General features: G+C 35.8%; 1 protein-coding gene across 8 annotated transcripts in view; it reads right to left on the bottom strand.

Moving 5' to 3' along the window:
• The window catches only part of EML1 (echinoderm microtubule associated protein like 1), a 118,978-nt gene that overhangs the window by 2,626 nt on the left and 97,570 nt on the right, over positions 1 to 18,782 (bottom strand). For all 8 annotated transcript variants that reach the window (XM_021402063.1, XM_021402060.1, XM_021402061.1 and 5 more), the window contains 12 exons: positions 17,161 to 17,271; positions 14,840 to 14,935; positions 14,171 to 14,305; positions 12,549 to 12,648; positions 10,274 to 10,428; positions 9,514 to 9,639; positions 9,165 to 9,296; positions 7,659 to 7,726; positions 6,104 to 6,192; positions 5,529 to 5,626; positions 5,321 to 5,408; positions 5,029 to 5,124 (listed from right to left, as the gene is read on the bottom strand). In XM_021402063.1, coding sequence (XP_021257738.1) covers positions 5,029 to 5,124; positions 5,321 to 5,408; positions 5,529 to 5,626; positions 6,104 to 6,192; positions 7,659 to 7,726; positions 9,165 to 9,296; positions 9,514 to 9,639; positions 10,274 to 10,428; positions 12,549 to 12,648; positions 14,171 to 14,305; positions 14,840 to 14,935; positions 17,161 to 17,271 — 1,294 coding nt within the window. The remainder of the gene's footprint in view (positions 1 to 5,028; positions 5,125 to 5,320; positions 5,409 to 5,528; positions 5,627 to 6,103; positions 6,193 to 7,658; positions 7,727 to 9,164; positions 9,297 to 9,513; positions 9,640 to 10,273; positions 10,429 to 12,548; positions 12,649 to 14,170; positions 14,306 to 14,839; positions 14,936 to 17,160; positions 17,272 to 18,782) is intronic.

The following is an 18,782-nucleotide window of genomic DNA, read 5'->3' as shown; positions in this document are numbered from 1 at the left end:
TTCCGAACACTTGCTTACTGAAATTGCAATAAAATCCCATTGGCTATAGAGATTTCAGCCTTTTTGTAGGCAGTTATGTGTCTTTTTTGATGATCTTCATAACTCGTACTTAATCCAATCCCTTCTATGCGTAAATGATGCCTGACTTTCAGAGGCCGCTGACATAATTAGGTATAATATATGTTCTGTCAATGTGATTTGAGGAAAAAAAGAAAGCTATTTCTTGGCATGATGACTTTCAATGACTGTTCTTGTGTCAAAAAAAATATATATATATATCACTGCAATGTCCCTGTGAAGCCCTACTACTTGTGTGCATGCTCTTCCTTCACTGTCATTATGCTTCACAATGAGACACCTGCTGTACCCTGGTGCTTTTCCTAACCCCTTTCTGAAGGACCCCCATGGCAGAGCAGGCACACTCAGCTTCCTCTATGTGGCCATCAAAATGGGAACCTATCCCCCTACAGTGGAACAGTTGCTAAACCAACTAGCCTCGATCTGCACACAGTTCTTCCCAAGTATAATCTTAGCATCCCTCCACAGAAGAAAAAAAAAAAAAAAAAAAAAAAGCACTAAGAGGAAGTGATTTCATCATGTCTTTATGCAAGTGATGTTTAAGAAGTTGCACATTACTGTAAGTACAATGAAACAGAGTATTGATTTGTGGACTGCCATTCACTCACTATTCTGACCTGTGTGGAAACATCTCTTTGCTAGACCAGGGATATTAAAATAAGAGGCAGGGAAGAAAGAGAATGAATGTGCAAAGAAGAAATGCAGTAATTGCTACTCATGAATGCTACATAGAATGTAGAGACACAGAAAAGCTGTTTTAAATAACTGCCTTGACAGAAAGCAGGCTGAAATGCAGACAGGAGTTATCTCAAGATGTTAGTATGATAAGCTGGGCACCCCTAAAATAAATGGTTTAAAGAACAGGATTGCCATTTCAAAATAAGGGAAGAATTATATCAGTTTTGTTTGTTTTTCTTTGAGATTCTGAGCTCTTTCAAACTGATTTCAGTGCCACACTGTTTTTTTCTAGTACATAAGTTAACCGTCTTTGCTAAAAAATTAGCCCAGCTTTTTTCCCCCATCCTCTGCAGACACGACAAAAGAGACATCATCCATTCTCTCGTTCGAAGACTGATGCCACCCTCTTTTCTTCTTCTCTTTTCATAAATTCATTTATTACATCTCTTCTTACAGAACAATATATAGATGTAATTATTCCTGTTTGTCAGCACTTGGCTACATTATCTGTTGTGTCCAATACACAAAAGCCAGAAGCAGTATTCCAGCTGTTACTGAAGCAGATGCAGATAAATGGATGATTATTTCACATTTCGCGTGGCATTCTTTTCATTACATATCCCTCTAACGCATCTGCCTTTTTTAATAACAGTGTGATAGTGTTGAGTCATGTTCAGTTTGCATGCAAGAGTAATTTTTCTGCACAGAACTGCTCTTTTGCCTGTTAGCCTCTATTCTGTATTTGTACAACCAGGTTATGCTGTTCAGGCTTACAACCTTCTTTTGTCTCTATAGAATTGCCTTATTTTTTCATACCATTTCTCTGTTTGTCAATTTGCTAATCCTGCAGCTTCACTTCGTGCCATCTACAAATTATAAACACTTATCATCCATGCTATTAATAAATATATTCTAAAGTAAAATTCATTGTACAGCCTTCCAGACATTTTTGAACCCAACCAGTCTCATCTCTCTTTGCTTGCAATGTTTTGGAGTTTTTTCACAGCACCTAATATTTCTTCTGTTCCTGTCCTTCACCCTCAAAAACTGAATTTTCTAAAACTGAGCCAAAACAAACATGCAGTATGGCCTAAGGCCTAGGGTTGTGTGTCCAGCAGCCCCAGGTGCTCTTTGCAAGAGCATACAGATCATGAAGCCTTTTATGGTCTTTTGTCCTTTACGTGTGTTTGCATCACTAAGATATCCCGCAATGAACACATTTCCTTACATGGTGCTGATTTTCAGTTGAATCATCCCTAAACACTTCCAGGCTGACTGACCTGTTTCCATACTTCAAGACAGGTGTTCAGCAGGTCAATGTTCATTTTCCATCTTGCCTTGATTATGATGAACTGTGAATGCTGTGTATGCTTATCTGTGATTTTAACATAGCTCTACTTGAGTGAGAAAATATCCCTACTTTCAGTCAACCAGCAGTTACTGAACAACCAATATCCTAAACACCTCTTGTCCTAGATGACATGGTTGCTTCTCCTATGGCCAGGGGGTCAATCCTGGCAAAAATTTAAAAACTCTTCATATTGGCTGCTCAGAGGCCATAATGTACTGAAGGATACAGTGACCTCCAACACTACTAGACTTGCTTCCAATTTATAATTCATAAAATTCTTCAGTTTATTTTTCAAGCCACTAACTTGGCACTTTATCCTCTCCACATGGGCTCTGAAGTATATGGATCCACAGATATTATGTCTGTTATTTTCCATTTCCTTTCTTCTTCTTAGTGAGGTCCTGAAAACCACTACTGACGGTCTTGAGATTATGCTTACCAGTTGTTTCTAGAGATACAACAAAGTTTGTCACAGTCTGATACTTGGAAAAATACCTAATTCCTAAACATTTTGAAATGTATTCCTCCCTACCCAAAGGTCTAACTGATACTAAGTGGGTTAGCCATCAGGTTGTAGAAGGTCTTCTAATTAAGACGCATAAAAGAAGAAGGTCTTAACACTTCAGCTTTCACAGTATCAACTGTCCTCTTCCTCCTCACCATGCAGCATCTCAATACTCGTTGTTTCTTCGGTTATTACTGTACATGACACGACTATAAATTTATACTGGATTGGTACTCCAACACTTTCTACTTTCAGCATTCCTATTCCTTCTAGGTTTAACCAGCTTAAAACAGTTTAATCAAGTTTCTGTCTTGCTGCCATTTCTCTTTCCTCTGGGCTAGCAGAGTTTCCAAGCATCAGAGCATTTTAGAAATTACCACACTTCCCCAACTCCTGTTCTCCAGCTTCAGATCTTCCCAATTAGAACTTTGAATTTATGCAGTTTGCCTCTCTGAAGTACATTAATTTCATTTAACAAAATGAAAGCTCTTTTTCCTTCCTGTACAACCTCCCTGATTCCAGTCATTCCTACACAGGATGCGTTAACACTCTCAGTAAGTTCTTTCCACCTCAATTGAATCCCCCCTGGAATAAACTCCCCTCTAAGTCCTCATCTGTTTTCCCAACAAAAATAATTTGGAGAACTTGCTGGGTAGCCATTGTACTGCAATTCCTTTCACAAAAGACACTGGAATTGTTAAAATTTCACATCCTGAGCAGTTCCTGTACCTTCCCTGATTCTGCTCCATATTAAAATAAATCTAATCACTTATCTTTCTATAAGAATGGGCAACCCCGTCCTCATTAAAATTCTTTTTTTCATTCACCTATAATTATTAAGTGTTATCTTTGTACATCCCCAGTCTGAACCTAACTATATATCTATGAATCCTCAGTATATGTGGCACTGTGTTCTTTTTGTATCACATTTCCCTTTTGAATAATTTATACCCTTCCACTTGATAATTCTATTTATTCATTGACCTCCTCATAATTTCTATTACATTAATAAAATAATAATTTTGATAATTACTCACACTACCAGCTACCCTTATTTATCCCTCACACTTGTTGCTTTAGCAGCAATACGCAGTTGAAAATAAATGTATTCTGCATAGAAGACTAAGAATAAAAATGTCTGCAGTGTTTCCATAGGTTCCCCATTTGCCCAGTAGAACATTTTGTTCCAAAGGTTCATCTGCCGCGAGGGGGGGGGGGAAAACATTCCTCTGAGGTGTGACACAGCTCTGTTTTGCAACAAAAGCAGCTACATATTCTAATAGTACTGTATTTTTTGCATGAATCCAGTTTAGAAAGTAAGGAATATTTTCTAAAGGAATCATTTCACAATATGTGAAACTTTGACACTAAATGCAAAGACTGTGACTTTGTGTCAGATGTAATCCAACCCCAAGCACTGTGGACTTGAACATATTAATAGTTTTATACAGGTCTTCATCTCTCATGTGAGAAATGCATGGTGTTAACATGCAGACTTGCTCCTCTTACAAAATCTGTGCGTTGTTGTGATATTCAAGCAGTGCCTGTCAGTTAAACATTACCAAATCTGAATGTTTCTTCCTGGCATATTGTTACTGCCATCCCATCTTTTAGGCTGCAAAAATATGTCCTTTCTAGCTGCTTTCAAACACATCAATGCATTTATCCTGCCTGAAACATAGGCAAAAATCTTCTCTGCTTACTGCTTATACTAAAACAGACTCCTCTTTGAACATCTTTTATGACTTCCTATTTTATCTTAAGGACTCAAGAATTTGAAGGCTCTTGCATTCAGTTTTAATAATGATCTGTCTAGTTCTGCATGCATTGTGGAATAAATAAAAAAATTAGAGCCCACAGTAGAAAGCAGCTCCTTCAAGAGAGGTAGAAATCCCAAAGAAATAATCCATTATGATTTCGTTACATTTTTACTTCTTTCATGTCATTTAATTGTTACATATTCCGTCAAATTGGCATCAAATTACACTGAAGTACATAATGATAGGTCTGCCATTCCTTTTGTGTTTGCACATTAACTAGTGCAAAGGAAACCGGTCCTAGACAGAGATTTGGCCCATTGGCCACATAAATAACTGACAATTCTATAGAAATGGAACCTTAAATTGAATGAGATGAGAAGCAGCACTAGTGTGACAGAAAGGGCAGAGTGCAATTTTTTTCTTTTCCTCTCACTTGTGTCTTAATTTAATATTTATACTTGCAGCTAGCAAGAATATTTAATCACGGTCTTTCTGGGACCGTGATTAAAGGGCAGATTGTAATAAGAATGGCATAACAGAAGTTCTGTATTTACCCCTGAAGTATGAATAGTCATGTTTCACAAGAAAAAAACTGGCACCCACAGTATTTGTGAATAACAAGAAAGATAAAAGCTTCTAAGAGGAACGATACTTACCAAAAACATGGAATCCTAAAGTACAGGTGTACGTGGCCCATTCTATATCTCTTGTTGTTTCAACACTCACTACTTGTTTACAAGCAGAGGGGATCCCTACAAAAAAAAAAAAAAGAAATAAAGAAAGAGTATTATGAACATTTTTAATTTTCAAATCAGATGGATTTTGATTGCAGCAGACGAATTAAAGCATATGGTCTATCTTGGCAGCTATATGGTCTCATTTAAATTTTAAATCCGAATTAAACTGCATGAACTTTATACAAAATGATTAAATATGATTTTTACTCACAGTATAGGATTTCATAGTCCCCTGAATTAGACACAAGATACTGTGAGTTAACAGACCAATCCAGATGAGTAATGAAGCTGGAATGACCCTAGAAAGAGAAAAATAAAGCATTAACTGAACTAACAATATCCTTCTGTGACCGCATTGATAGTTCTACAAAACATACTTATGTTGTTATTGAATCAAGAGGAAAAAAAAGGTTACTTACCGAACATTTGCCAATTCTAGTGTATTTTCTTCCATTTTCGTTTACGCCATATATATAAATAGAGTTGTCATGGGAACCTATTGCCAGGAAATTTCCATCTAAAAACACAACACTCAACTGTAATTATTCCATGAAGCAAAGTTATACTATAGGAACTGTGCTTAAAGGCCGTGATATTGTAAAACAATGATCTTGAAAAATTTTGGTTTTTAAGTTGTATTTGATGCATGTTTCAAGGTTATAATACTGCAAGTTCATACAGAAAATATCACTATTAAAAACATATGGCACTTTTGGGAACAGCAATAGCCCATTTAGACCTAACTTGATTGCAACAACCTGCACAGTTCAGTTGCAGTTGTTTCCTCCTTCCCAGTGAAGGCAGAACGAATGCAGTGGCTAGGGTGAAGGCAGCGGGCCCTAGAGATTAAGACATCACTCATACAGGGCCAATGTTACACTGCATATTTATTTTTAAGTATTTCAAGTGGGAAATTATCTTAAAAGAAATAAACCCCAAACAATTAATAACAGAAAGTTATATTTTTTAAACTAGTAAATAAATGCTCTCGAACCTGGTGAGTAACGCATTACAGACAGCTGTTCATTTCCATCTGTGTGTACAGTGACCAAGTCTTTTGTTTCTGTGTCAAACACAAACCACCTGTTGTAAATACAGAAAGACACTAATAAATCATTCCATAAGAAATTTAAATGCACTACAATCTTGACCAAATTTTGTTCTGTCAAAATAGCATAACTTTTACACCAGTGAAAGAAAAACAGCAACTTCTACTCATTTTGTTTTATTTGTACTTTACCAGGACAGTTTCTTTCCAATGTTTTTTAACCAGAATAACTATCAGACATTGACCCAGATAGCAATCCTCAGATTTTATTTTGCTCTGTGCTCTTCATCAGAATAAAAAAAAAAAACACCTATAATGACCCTCCTCCTTTAGGACTCCTCTACTCTATATTAACAACTCTACTGATGTGCACATTAACTCCTAGAACAAAAGAATCTAGACCACTCTTTTTCGACATTATGATTAGCTTTATTAATTTATTTTTATTTAATTAAAATTTAATTTTGGATCTATGTACAAGGGACAAACAAAAGGTGCATTTCAATACTTGCATCAAAGCATTAATGACAAAGTATAGTGCTGATGATAAACTAATGAAAAGAATCTTCAGGCTTACTATATAACTTTTGGAGTGAATGATCAAATATTCTTGGCTCACAATCTATAAGCATTTTGTATGTTTTCAGTTAAGCAGAACTGCTTTTAGTAATAATGGCAAAGTCTGCCCTCAAGTGATATTAAAGGAGAGGATGCAATTATGGCAAAGGCACTGTTATGACTTGTGCAATCACAGTTAAACCGAGGGTCTGACACTGATCCAGGATGTGACCAGTGGCTCAATCTCTTCCATAAAATGGAGGTACAATTTTCCACCCTGCTTTTTGTCTGCCTTGTCTACAGATTACACTCTTCAGGCAGAAGCCTCTTAATATGCATTTTTAACACTATGTCTAGTATAGTGGGACATTTGCTGAAATTTTATTAAAGCTTCTTGATGTTACTGCATCAGAGATAATATACCACTTGTTAAATTTTCAGATGAACATTCTTTTTTCTAAGGGATTTCCTTTTTGCTTCCTTCTAAGCCTCAGACAAGCTCTCTGTACACATCTGCAAAGTTAATTCCTTATTGCAGACTCCTCCGTTCAACTCTCCTTTGCCACAGTGGACACATTTAATGCACAGGTCACCGGTACTGTGAGAGCACCTCCCATCCACCATCTGACGCTAACCCAGACCACCTGTCTTGCCAAAAACTGCCCCCTGGCACTGATCTGAGATTATCACACTCTCAGGGCAGAAACCATTTCCACATTCCATGTTCATGCAATACTCAGCAAACAGTGCACTGCTCCAAGACTAGGAGTTCTTGACACTAAAGGAATACAAATAAATTTCATTCTCAAATCCAATTCAGTTCCACAGAGGATGAACATATATCATGCACACATCTGCAAGTCAAAAACACAAATATGGATGTGATGAGCTGGAAAAATTGTGCTGTTTTTTGGTGCCCAAGGCATATATCTGTGCATCTTACCTTCCAGTTAGTGTCCCTACTGCAACGACAGCTGCTGAAGGATGAAAACCTGAAGACTGTGCTGGATCCTAAAATGTTGCAGAAAGAAACACATGTTTTTAGCAGTCCAAGTTATAACAAAGAACAGAATTAGTTATCTTCTTCAGGAACAGAGTAAGCTTCTCTCTCTCTTTTTTTTTAAGTAGAAATTTGAGAGGAAAAACCTACCATTTTTAATTGATTGAAATATTACCCAATAGATTTTTCTCTCTATACAAGGCTACTGTTTTCTTCACTACCTAATCTAAAAATAACTTGTCAAATGATTTCACAATAATAACACTGGCAAAGGCAACTTTTCAGCAAATCATAAACAAGAGACAAAAATAACTTATTAAATTAGAGTTGACCTCAGAATTAATTACCAAAGCTGCTGTTTACCTGCTGCCTAATGGACAAGCAAGAATATTGCTCAACAGAGGTATGTATCACTGCACAGAGGGTGAAACCTAACTTCTACCCACACCACAGACTTTTTTCACCATCTGCCAGTAGCAGTTTAGCTGCAGACTAGGACACAAACTGGGTTTCTTATTTTGATATGCAATTTTAAAACATTTTACTCTGTATAGTATAATATTCCAGAGTCTGAAGTAGAATTGCACTGGTTTTTTTGTCATGTAAACATATGTAAATAAGGCATTTCATTTCTAATAGTTTCTACAGTTACAAAGAGCGAGCCCCAGAACTCCTCAGGTTATAGGAGACAGTCTCAAGATAAATAGCTTATTTTTTCTGATACCTGGGAAAAAATCATTTTAAAGCATGAGCAAAAAAAATCCCCTAATGTATCTCACAATAATTCTTATGTCTTTGATTTTCTGTATTCTAGAAATGTATCACATTGTAGCCAGCTTAGTAAATGCATTTCTGTTTTTATCAATTTGTAATTACTTCTCTTACTGGCTTAGTGCAATGGGTATACATTAATTTAAACTAGTGGTTTATTTCAAAGAACTTACTAACTCTATCAGAAAAAAAATCCAAGTATTATTGAGACGCAGGATCTCAGTAAGCAGGTTCTAAACAACTACAGTAGCCCAGGACGGGCAATTTCCTAGTTCCAAAGTACTAAAAATCCTAGTAAAATATAGAACACAGATAAAAGCTAAAAAAAAAAAAGACACCAAAGAATTATTTTTCTTTTCAATTTTTACAATTATCAGGACAGCAAGTGTAAACCCAATCAGAAATACTTTTAAATTTTAAATACTTCCTAACGCTTCCTAGTAAGAAAAAGTACTGAAAGTCAATAACACACCTCAGCATGATACAGCACAAACATCCATACAATCCAGCGCTTAAAAGCTTTGGTTTTAACAGTCCTACTTCCATTTTCAGAAAAATTTTTAGACCCATTTTTTCTTCTTTGAGCTAACACTGAGATACTTCACATCAATAATTTTATTAAAAATTCAAATTGAGAAGTGCTGTAAAAGGAGTAAACTTGTGTTTAGAAACTTATACCTCTATAATCTTGTTCCAGATAGGACGATGAGTGGTAGCATCCCAGAGGGTAATGTGTTTGTCATGTCCACAAGTGAAGAACTGAGGTTTAGAGGAATGGACTGCAAGTCCCCACAGCTCATCAGTGTGTCCCTACGCAAACAAAAACTTTTTTTTTTAATGAGAACAATAACAACAAAGCTAAGCATGTTTAAACAGGATTAAAGTGAGCAAATTATGTATTAACGCATTAGAAAACTATGTTGCTTTGGACAGATGCTAATAACCTATTAAGTTATATTTCAAGCCAAAAGTACTGTAATTATAAATGAAATAGGTTCATATTTAGACTTGAAATGCAACAGCTTACCTGCGTAATAGGGAAAAAATCTCCCGACAGTGTGCCCTGTAGGACAAAATTTCTGGTAGTTCCTATTAGCACGACATCACCTTTTCCCTCAGCCACTGTTCTTATTGGACCAAACTGCTCTGGAATCTGTGTTCAGAACAGACAAACATAGATAAGTCAGACTACAAAATGATTTGTCAAGTATGACTTCTCTTTTTAAAGGCATACGGCCTAGCAAATGCATTTTAAGTTGCTGCAGAGAAGAAAAAATTGATAGAATATACATTCTTGATTTCCACAAATTTATAGCAGCTTGCATCAAAAAATCCTTGTCTATGGAACATTATATTTGTACAAATAAACCAGAAATTTCTACAAAGAGAAATCGTTCCTTCGCACAATGTTAACTCGATTATGTTTTAACTGCAACTATGATATCAGATCAAGCATTTCCACTCAGGCTTCATATTGCTGGTATGCAACACACCTGCAAGGTATGTTTCTTTAGTTACATTCCAGGTTCTGAAAGATTCACTCCAAGTCTCCAATATAAAATGCAAGGGGAAATGTAAAATTTAAAATATCAAGGAATACCATGATGTGAACAGACTATCAGGCTATCACAGACTTATTATCACAGGATATCACATTTTACCATGGATTTGTTTTCTCACAGAATGTATACCCATAAGGAAAGAAAATGATTTCAAAAGCTCTCTTCAAAAATCAGCTTGCATTTCGCTTTGAGCAACAGAGTACATTTAAATCCAGGCTATTTCACCTCAGTTTTGTGAAGTTTTTGGTAATTTCCATTCCAAGAGATTAACTTTCGGTCTTTTCCGCCTCCTGATACTAGTGTGCCGTCTCGCAGCATGCAGAGTGCGAATATTCCACCCTCATGCGCCCCTTGAACTGCATGGCTTATTCTGTTTGTGCCTGGATATAAGGAGAAGAGACACTACTAGTGAAATACTCATTTTAATAGCTCCTTTTTCCCCAAGCTTTAGTTTTTTTCCTCCATTTCTCTATCTGCCAAGGATTACATCTGAACAATGCTAACAGTGAGAACGGAGCGTTGCACCAATACACTCATACACTCAAAAGAGACTACATTAGTCCATCTTAAGAATATATTTGCCCTCCAAAAATGAGAAGTATTCATGTTCTCTTAGTTAAATTCAAAGTTAAACGGGTTCCCTTAAGCATTCCTTGGGAAGTTAAACTGACAACACATTTGAACTGAAGTATGAAGCACTATGCACATTATTAACAAAGAAACAGTAACCACTTTTTATCCTCCAAAGATGTCCCACAGCCATCAGACACCTTGCTTGTACTGAAGACAAGGTTAGAAGTCTTTTCTGGTCTAGCAGAAGGTGTTGAATCACGTCCCAGGAGAGCCAATATGTCTTTATTGGTGAATGTAGTTTCTTCAAGTACCTATTTAGTCTGAAAACACCTCCAAACCAACTACATTGGATATCTCTAACTTGACAATTGTTGCAATTATGAAATATAAGGAAACTATTATTTGTTGTTCTGTTACTTATAAATGCACTTCAGCCCAAATGAAGGACTGATGCAAGTTAGGAAGAAACAATTGTTTTGTCTGCCACAGAATCACGTTTGCTTCTAGCCACAGCTATGGACACAACGTGTGGGTTACAAATGTTTTCTGTTATACCCAGTGCTAGGGCTACTCTAGCTGGTAGAACTGGTGGAAGCAGCCCACCCTTGAACATTCAGCTCTGAGGGAAAAACAGTAAAAACACAGAAAATTAGTTGTACTAAGGTAAGAAATCAACAAAGGTTTTCTTTTTTTTTAATTTTTTTTTTCACCCCCAACAAAACAACAGGTGAGGAGATCTCGCAGCATACAAAATTCCCTTTTGCTTCTGGGACATGGGTCAGGACAGACCACTTGCAGTCAAGGCAGAAAAGCAAACTGGCACCTGAGCACTGCACTGACCCTGCCATGCCAGCAGCTGCCACTGTCTCCCTTGCTTGTTGTCAGTCCAAAATAACCAAGAGCAGGAAGGAGAAAGGACTATGCAATTTCTTAACTTCATTTCATTTCATTGTTCAAGTGTACTTGCTTTAAAGGAGAAAGATAAGGAGAATAAAAGAGAAGCTGAGGTCCAAAAACAATACTGAGCTCCATCCACAATGCTGTCATAATACACCAACTGCTCAAAAGCACAAAGAGAAAACTAATAGTTTATTAGCTAATAGTTCCCAGATGGCAAAAAGTCTACAAAAACAAATGAGTAAGGTCCAGCTGTGTAACTGATTCACCATGTTGCTTCCAGGTTGTCTGTCCTTCACTTTATATTTCTTGGGAAAAGGCACAAAGTGAACAAGAAGCAGCTGTCGTCCATATTCCTTATTCTTTTACTAATAAGGCCTCCTTTAGGGGATTCTCCTTATTTCTATGCATGGCACCTCACATACTAAGTAAACATTTAGGATGTTGTTACTGTTTGCCCTCCAGCAGAAATTGCCTTCTCCTGCCTAAAATAGTCTTTTCTTACTAGAAAATGTATTTTAAGAAGTTAGTCCTATTCATCTGTTCTTTTGAAATACAGCCAAAGAATTCAATTAGACATGCATATATTTTAGCCTAGCATCCTAAGGAAACAAACCTATTTGTTCTCTTTTAAAGGACATGTCAATAGGCATAACTTTTGCAAACGCAATGCAGATTGATGATATAAGAGTTTGAGATCATCGATTATGTTAACAGTGTTTCTTGCTATCACCTTGATTAAGGAAAGTAACTTTTCCTGTCATTTCTTGTTGTCATTAAAATTCTCAATTACCAATATAGCTTTGCGATTCAGCATTTGACCACAGGGAACATGTTCTATACACCTTTGTGCTGCAGCAGTCAGGTATAATATACCAGGCAGAGCTGGTAAAGGAGAATCCAGACTGGACTGGTTTTTACAAAGAACAAGATAAACAGAATTTATTCTTCTTAAAATGAGATTACACTTAAGTAAAAATTCAGAGGTTTTTATAATAAATTTTCACTATTAACTTCAATCTTTTCTTACCTTTCCCCCAAACCAAAATGTTTCCACTCGAGTCTCCTGTAATAGTATCACCATTTTCAGAAAAGGTCACACACAGGACAAACTTTGGCTTCTCTTGTTTCTGCATGGTTATGAAAAATATACACTCACAGCACCACACAACCCATTCATCTTAATTGTATGCATTTGAATAATTTAGTTTAGTCTTATACAATTCTACTATTACTTAGATGTCTTCAAAGGAGTTAAAAACATTCCTACAGTCTAAACAGTCAACATGTGCAAAGGCAAAAGATGCATCAGTTGAGGCTGGTGTCCTAAAATGACACCACTCAGCTACAAGTTATGGATGTATTCCAAGTGAGGTGGCCTGAAACAAGACCTGGAATGCTTGGAGATGAAGTGAATCCCCCAGCTACTTCCTCATCCCAAACTCTTTAAGTATTTAAAAATGCAGGGTTTATTATGAGAATTTTTAACTCCAAGTATTATGAGAATTTTTGGCTGCAGTATAAAGTTTAAGAAATCAACTCTTGAAAGAATCCTAAGGTTTGGTAATGTATATGTTGCTCTGAGACCCTGTATTTAAGGTGCTGACAGCAACAAATAGCAAAATGTATAAGAGGACAAAAACTTCACTTGCTAGTAGTGCTTCAGGACATTAGGTACACTGTTTATTGATTCCTAGTTTGCATGACCTCCTTTCTCCCTCAAACTATGAGCTGTTACTAACCAAGATCACCAGTTTTACATTTGCAACAATAGAAGCATGACAGAGGCCAAAATCTGTATAAGTAGTTTTGAAGTTAAAAATGACTGAAAAAACAGAACTAACAAAATTTAAGTGTGCCATGTAGGCATCTCATCCTTAGTTTATACAAAGTACATAAACTGACATTGTTTCACAGTTTTTCTTGACAGTACTTGCAACTAATGACTCCACAAGCAGTTAACTTGGCCTTGCTGCAGTTATCTGCAGTCACTGCAAACATTGCTCATTTGTGCATGCCGCTGCTGGGAAGCTTAGTCTATATTTAAGAACAAAGCCTTCTCAAGACCTTGAAATGAAAATGATATTTACCAAACAGCACCCAGCTCCATCTGGATTTGTATTACGTAGGTCTATATATCTGAGCAGAACAGTGGTAAAAGAAATATTCACATAATTTATAAATGCACTAGGGGGTAGGTTGTCTTTTATCTGACAAAATAATTAAAAAAGACATATGGTCTTCTGTTTTTTTTCAACTTCAGGTAAGCATAAGGAGTTTTAAGGTAATCTTATTTTACAGGTACTATTTTATTTTATAGGCACTATAAAGAATATATGAAAAGGAATGCAAGGAACAGAATGGTAACTGCATTCCTAAATTTCATTATAGTGACAATCCATGCAAACATCCGGTGGGCAAGGAAATTATTTCAGCATTTACCAGCCCAGAAAAGAAGCTCAAGCTGCTTTTACATTGCACTCCAAAGACGTATTGCATCATAACCGATGATAACACAAGTGCAATCTAAATTTCTATAAAGTTTCAAGTTTAATCATGATCGTGCTGTTTTGATTTCTTCAAAGCATATTAACTCTTACTTCTATATGACTGTACCATTAATATAAACATAAAATTAAATAAATATTTTACCTCAAATAATCCTTGCTTTTTAATAAGGGAATTCCCTTCTAGTGTCCAAAAATAAAGATGTGATTTTCCACAAGTAACTATTATATTTGTGTCAGTAGGGTGAAAATCTGCAGCAAATACAGCCTCATTAGAGCACTTGAAAAGAAAAAAGAAAAACATTGTATCAAAATTTAAAATTCAAAGAAAACAAAACAATATGAAACTATTCTTTAGCTAGATAAATTGATCGACTCCTGATATAAGAAAAATTTTTCAGCCACTTATTTATCTGAGTAGATTAAGATGTTTTAATAGAATATTCTGAAGAAAAACAGTCAAAAGATTTCATGTTTTTAAGTTAGTATCTAAGATAATCCTTCAAAACTATGTCAGATATCACATAGCTCTTTATGAAATTTAGTTTAAGAAGTTTCTTTTTGGCACATTGTCTTCCTATTGAGGCGTAGGCCTTTCTACTAAACTGAAGAATGAACACAGCAATTTTTTTTTTTTTTTAAAGGTACTAGGATAATCAACAGCAAAAAGAAACATTCCTTTTCCTCATGCTCTTTGATTTTTTTAAATGGAAAGTGCTAACAAGGCACAATACGTTTTCTATAAAAGACATTTTATAACAAAAAATTCTGATCTACATGTAAGAATGTAGTACAAAATATCTTATAGCAACACCTTGACATCTGCCAGCTTTTCTTCCTTCTGCCAATCCCATACCGAAAGCACATGGTCATTGGAATCATCCACCGAGCAAAGACTACTTCCTCCATTCTGATGCAAAACATGGAGAACATTAATGTAGCCACCAATAAACATCAGAAACATATAAGAAAACATTCAGAATAATTAAATACATGTAGATGAAAACAACTTATTTACAAGTTTGTTGAACTTCTAATTATCCTAGAGAACTTTCTGAAATTATTCACTGGATTTTTGAAAAATAAGTTTAAAAAGGATCTAGAAGAGGAATACTCGCAAACTGCGGAAAATCAGACTTTGTAAGGAATGAGGTAGGTTTCTCTTTTTAAATATTCAGTGACAGATCTTCCCAAGTCAAACTACACATCATCACCTGCACCTTTAAGAAGGCTTTTCCTGATGATTATACTAAGTTTGTTTCTTGGCCAATTACTTCTTGTCAGATCTACTGTAGATACAGGGAACAATTTTAGTCATTATATAGGAATAATGGATCAAAATTAGGAAACAAACTAGAAAATAAGTGACTTATTTCTGACAGATGTCTTTTTCATAGTTATATCTTCCGACAGTCTTTCTAATCTTAATGCCCCTAATTTGTTTAGCCTTTCCTCATGCACCAGATTAGCTAGATCTTCTCTACACCCATTTTTCTTGATGACTTAATGAATATCTAACTGATACTCTACGTGGGCTGAGGGGAGATGACGCCATCACAGGTCTCACTAGTAACAGCTGTATAATCACTGCCATCTTTTTCCAAGCAGCAGCTATACAGAAAGGTACTGTTCAGATCATTTTTTCTTATTTTGAGGGGTTAATTCCTAGCTTTGTGTCTAGGGTAGAATAAATAATCAAGTAATACCTAATTGCTTTCCAACCCATTCAAATACGAATTTTTGTCACATTGTTGCTGGTATTAACCATGTTGGCTTTGTACCTGAGCTTGCTGGAACAGAGCAAGCCTATGGTTACAGAAGCATTCCTTTGGCAGCAATTCTGACAGTCTTGTTCCTGCCACCCGTAGCACAGCCACTTTTTGCTGCCAGAACAAAACTTTGGGCTATCATTGAGTGAGCATGTTTAGGGAACAGATCAGTTTTGGAGGAAAAAGAAAGAAAAAGAGACCCAAACGAACTCTATTTCATTTTGTTATATAAAAGTTTTCTTGGTTGTTTTCCTGATGGATTAGGTCCCTATACAGCTATAGACACAGCTACAAAAATAATTGTGCCAACATAAACCAAAAGGAGACAGACAGGAATTAGCAGCCTGAAGACAGGGCTGTCTGAAATGAGAAAAGCAACACTGCTATAGAATGGGAAGTGATGCTTGAAACAAGCTGAGCTATGACTGTGAAATCACAGCATAAACATATTAAAGACTCACTTTCTTGTGACATCTGCCAATAGCAATACTCTACTATAAAGCAAACATTATCCTCCAAACCTGATCTTGATTTGCATTCTTTCACCCCTCATAGCTAATAAGCTCTCCCAATTCACTCCATTCTTTTCTATTTCCTATGAAATATTGTCATCAATAAGTTTCATGTACTTGTGGAATCTTTCACTGATGTACGTTTTGCCTGTGGAATATCATTTAGTCCTCTCCTTTTCATAAAAATGCCATTGAGTCAATCAGACAACAATATATACATGTACTCTTTTCTAAACTTCTGTGTGACAGCTTACAAACTCATGTTTTCATACAGGACTTAGATGCCACCTAGATCATCTTTTTTTTTTTTCCTTCTTGGTGGACTAGAGTTTAAAGGATGTTGCCATGAGGCTAACCACTGGATTTCAACTCTTCAGTGTCCTTTACCATATGCCTTTGCTGCTTTCAAGCAAAAGATTTTGTCTCTCACATGGAACTCACATTTTCTAAGTCCGAAGTCTGAGATATGGGCCACTGTAAAGATTTTTTTGTTAGTCTTTCTGGGAGAAAGGAAAATCTGCTAAAAGAGTAACTCAAATTTATTTAATACAAGAAGTATCTCAATGACATGATTAAAGAAAAACAAAAGTATTTCTACAACTATCTGTCCCTGAAGAAATTAAATCCACGTTAGGGTATGCACAAGGTAGACCTCTGAGACTGCTGAAATACTGCTATCTTTAATAATGACAGAAAGTCCTGGAAACAACTGGGCTGCAAGCTTTTTTCCTCTGAAGAAGCAGCTCAAGAAAGAAAGATAGGACATTGATTTTGTTATGGAAGCTAAATTTGCAAGGCTTCATAGACCAGTTTGGAAAATGTTCTTAATATAACTATTATTTTACTCTACTTACAGATTTAGAAAAAGCAATGCAAGTGACAGCTCGGTCAAAAAAGCCCATTCCAATGACATGTAGCGTGTTCAGAGTTACAGAATCCCAAACACGTACGTGTGGTGGTAATTGCTGTAAAAATAGACACAGACATAACAGTTTAAACTATTTTGGACAAAAATATCAGGATTAAAAATAAAATGTGAGTGCATCCAAAAAACATTTTAACACAAGTTAAGTTACGAAAGATACCGAAACTTCTGTAGAGCTGATCATGTACACACTGCTACTCTATAAATCATTTACTCATTATTATGCATAGAGCCAATATCTAGGATTGACCATCCAAAGAGTGCAGCACGTCAAATCTCACTCATCTTTGCTAGATCATGGGAGTTAATGAAGAATATTCAGTATCCATAAAGGGAAAACTGTTTATAGCATTGCAACATAGGACCCACTGGAAGATCCAGGATCATCAGTTTATACTGTAGCAAACAAAATAACTCTGGTCAATATCATACAATGGCTTAGGCTGGAAGGGACCTTAAAGATCATCAAGCTCCAACCCCCAGGACATGGGCAGGGTTTTGCCAACCACTAGATCAAACTATATCAAACAGCAAGTGCAAAAAGATTAAGAATTTCTAAACTAATTAATGCCAATGCCATAAAAATAGCCACAGGAGAGAATTATATATTCCTGACTGTTCTTTACGACTGTAATAAGAACTAAACTTTTGTTTCCGTTTTTGTTTTGTTTTGTTTTTTTTCCTTCCTGCTAACCAAATTCATAATACTTAAAATGGCCCAAGAACGGTTCCACATGCATGAAAACTGTGTGCCTCCCTCCCCTCAGATGCTGATTTTGGTAACACAAAGGGAGCCCCAATGCATGCACAACATGAAGCAGAAAATGCATCTCAAAACCACTAGAGGGCAACCCCTGTAAGCGCATGCTGAATAAGTTTTAACTTTAAAATAGCTAGCAATTTAATTTTTTTTCCTTCTTACCAGAAAATAAAAGCCATATTTACTTCTATTCCCCCCCCATGTCCTTTCAAATATAATAAGTTTTATTACGATATCAGAGGAAGGAGGAAAAAAAAGCAACGAGTCTCATAAGTAGTAAAATAATCACCCCTCAAAAAAGCACCCCTGTTATAGAAATTACTTTTACATAGGATTACCTATATATATCAAAATTTTAGATTTTATTTCATAAATACATTCATAAGCATAAGCATCTATGAAGCATAAAAGCAGAAATACCAGAGATTTCTCCAACACATAACAGAAATTAAGTTAGTAAGAAAATATTATATTTAGACAAATATCATAATGCACAACTGGATATTGTTTTTCCCAGTGACTTAAATTATATTTATGTTGAGGATTTCTTTTTTAAGACTCCCTTAAAATTCTTCTTTGTCCTCCATCAATAATTTTGCAGCATTATAACTCAGCTGCATATTACACTGAGAAACATTTATTCATGCTTTTCCTATCTCTGCTTGTATTCACTCTCTCATTTTGTCTTAGCTCTTTAAAGCAAGGATAAGTAATAAATAGAATAAATTCCTAGCTTACAAATGAGCTTCACAGTACAGACAATAATAAGAAAATTGTTTTTGTCTTGATGA

This window comes from Numida meleagris, chromosome 6 (genome assembly GCF_002078875.1).
Source record: "Numida meleagris isolate 19003 breed g44 Domestic line chromosome 6, NumMel1.0, whole genome shotgun sequence".
In the NCBI taxonomy this organism is placed as follows: Eukaryota; Metazoa; Chordata; class Aves; order Galliformes; family Numididae; genus Numida; species Numida meleagris.
This window is presented reverse-complemented; position numbering and strand designations above follow the sequence as displayed.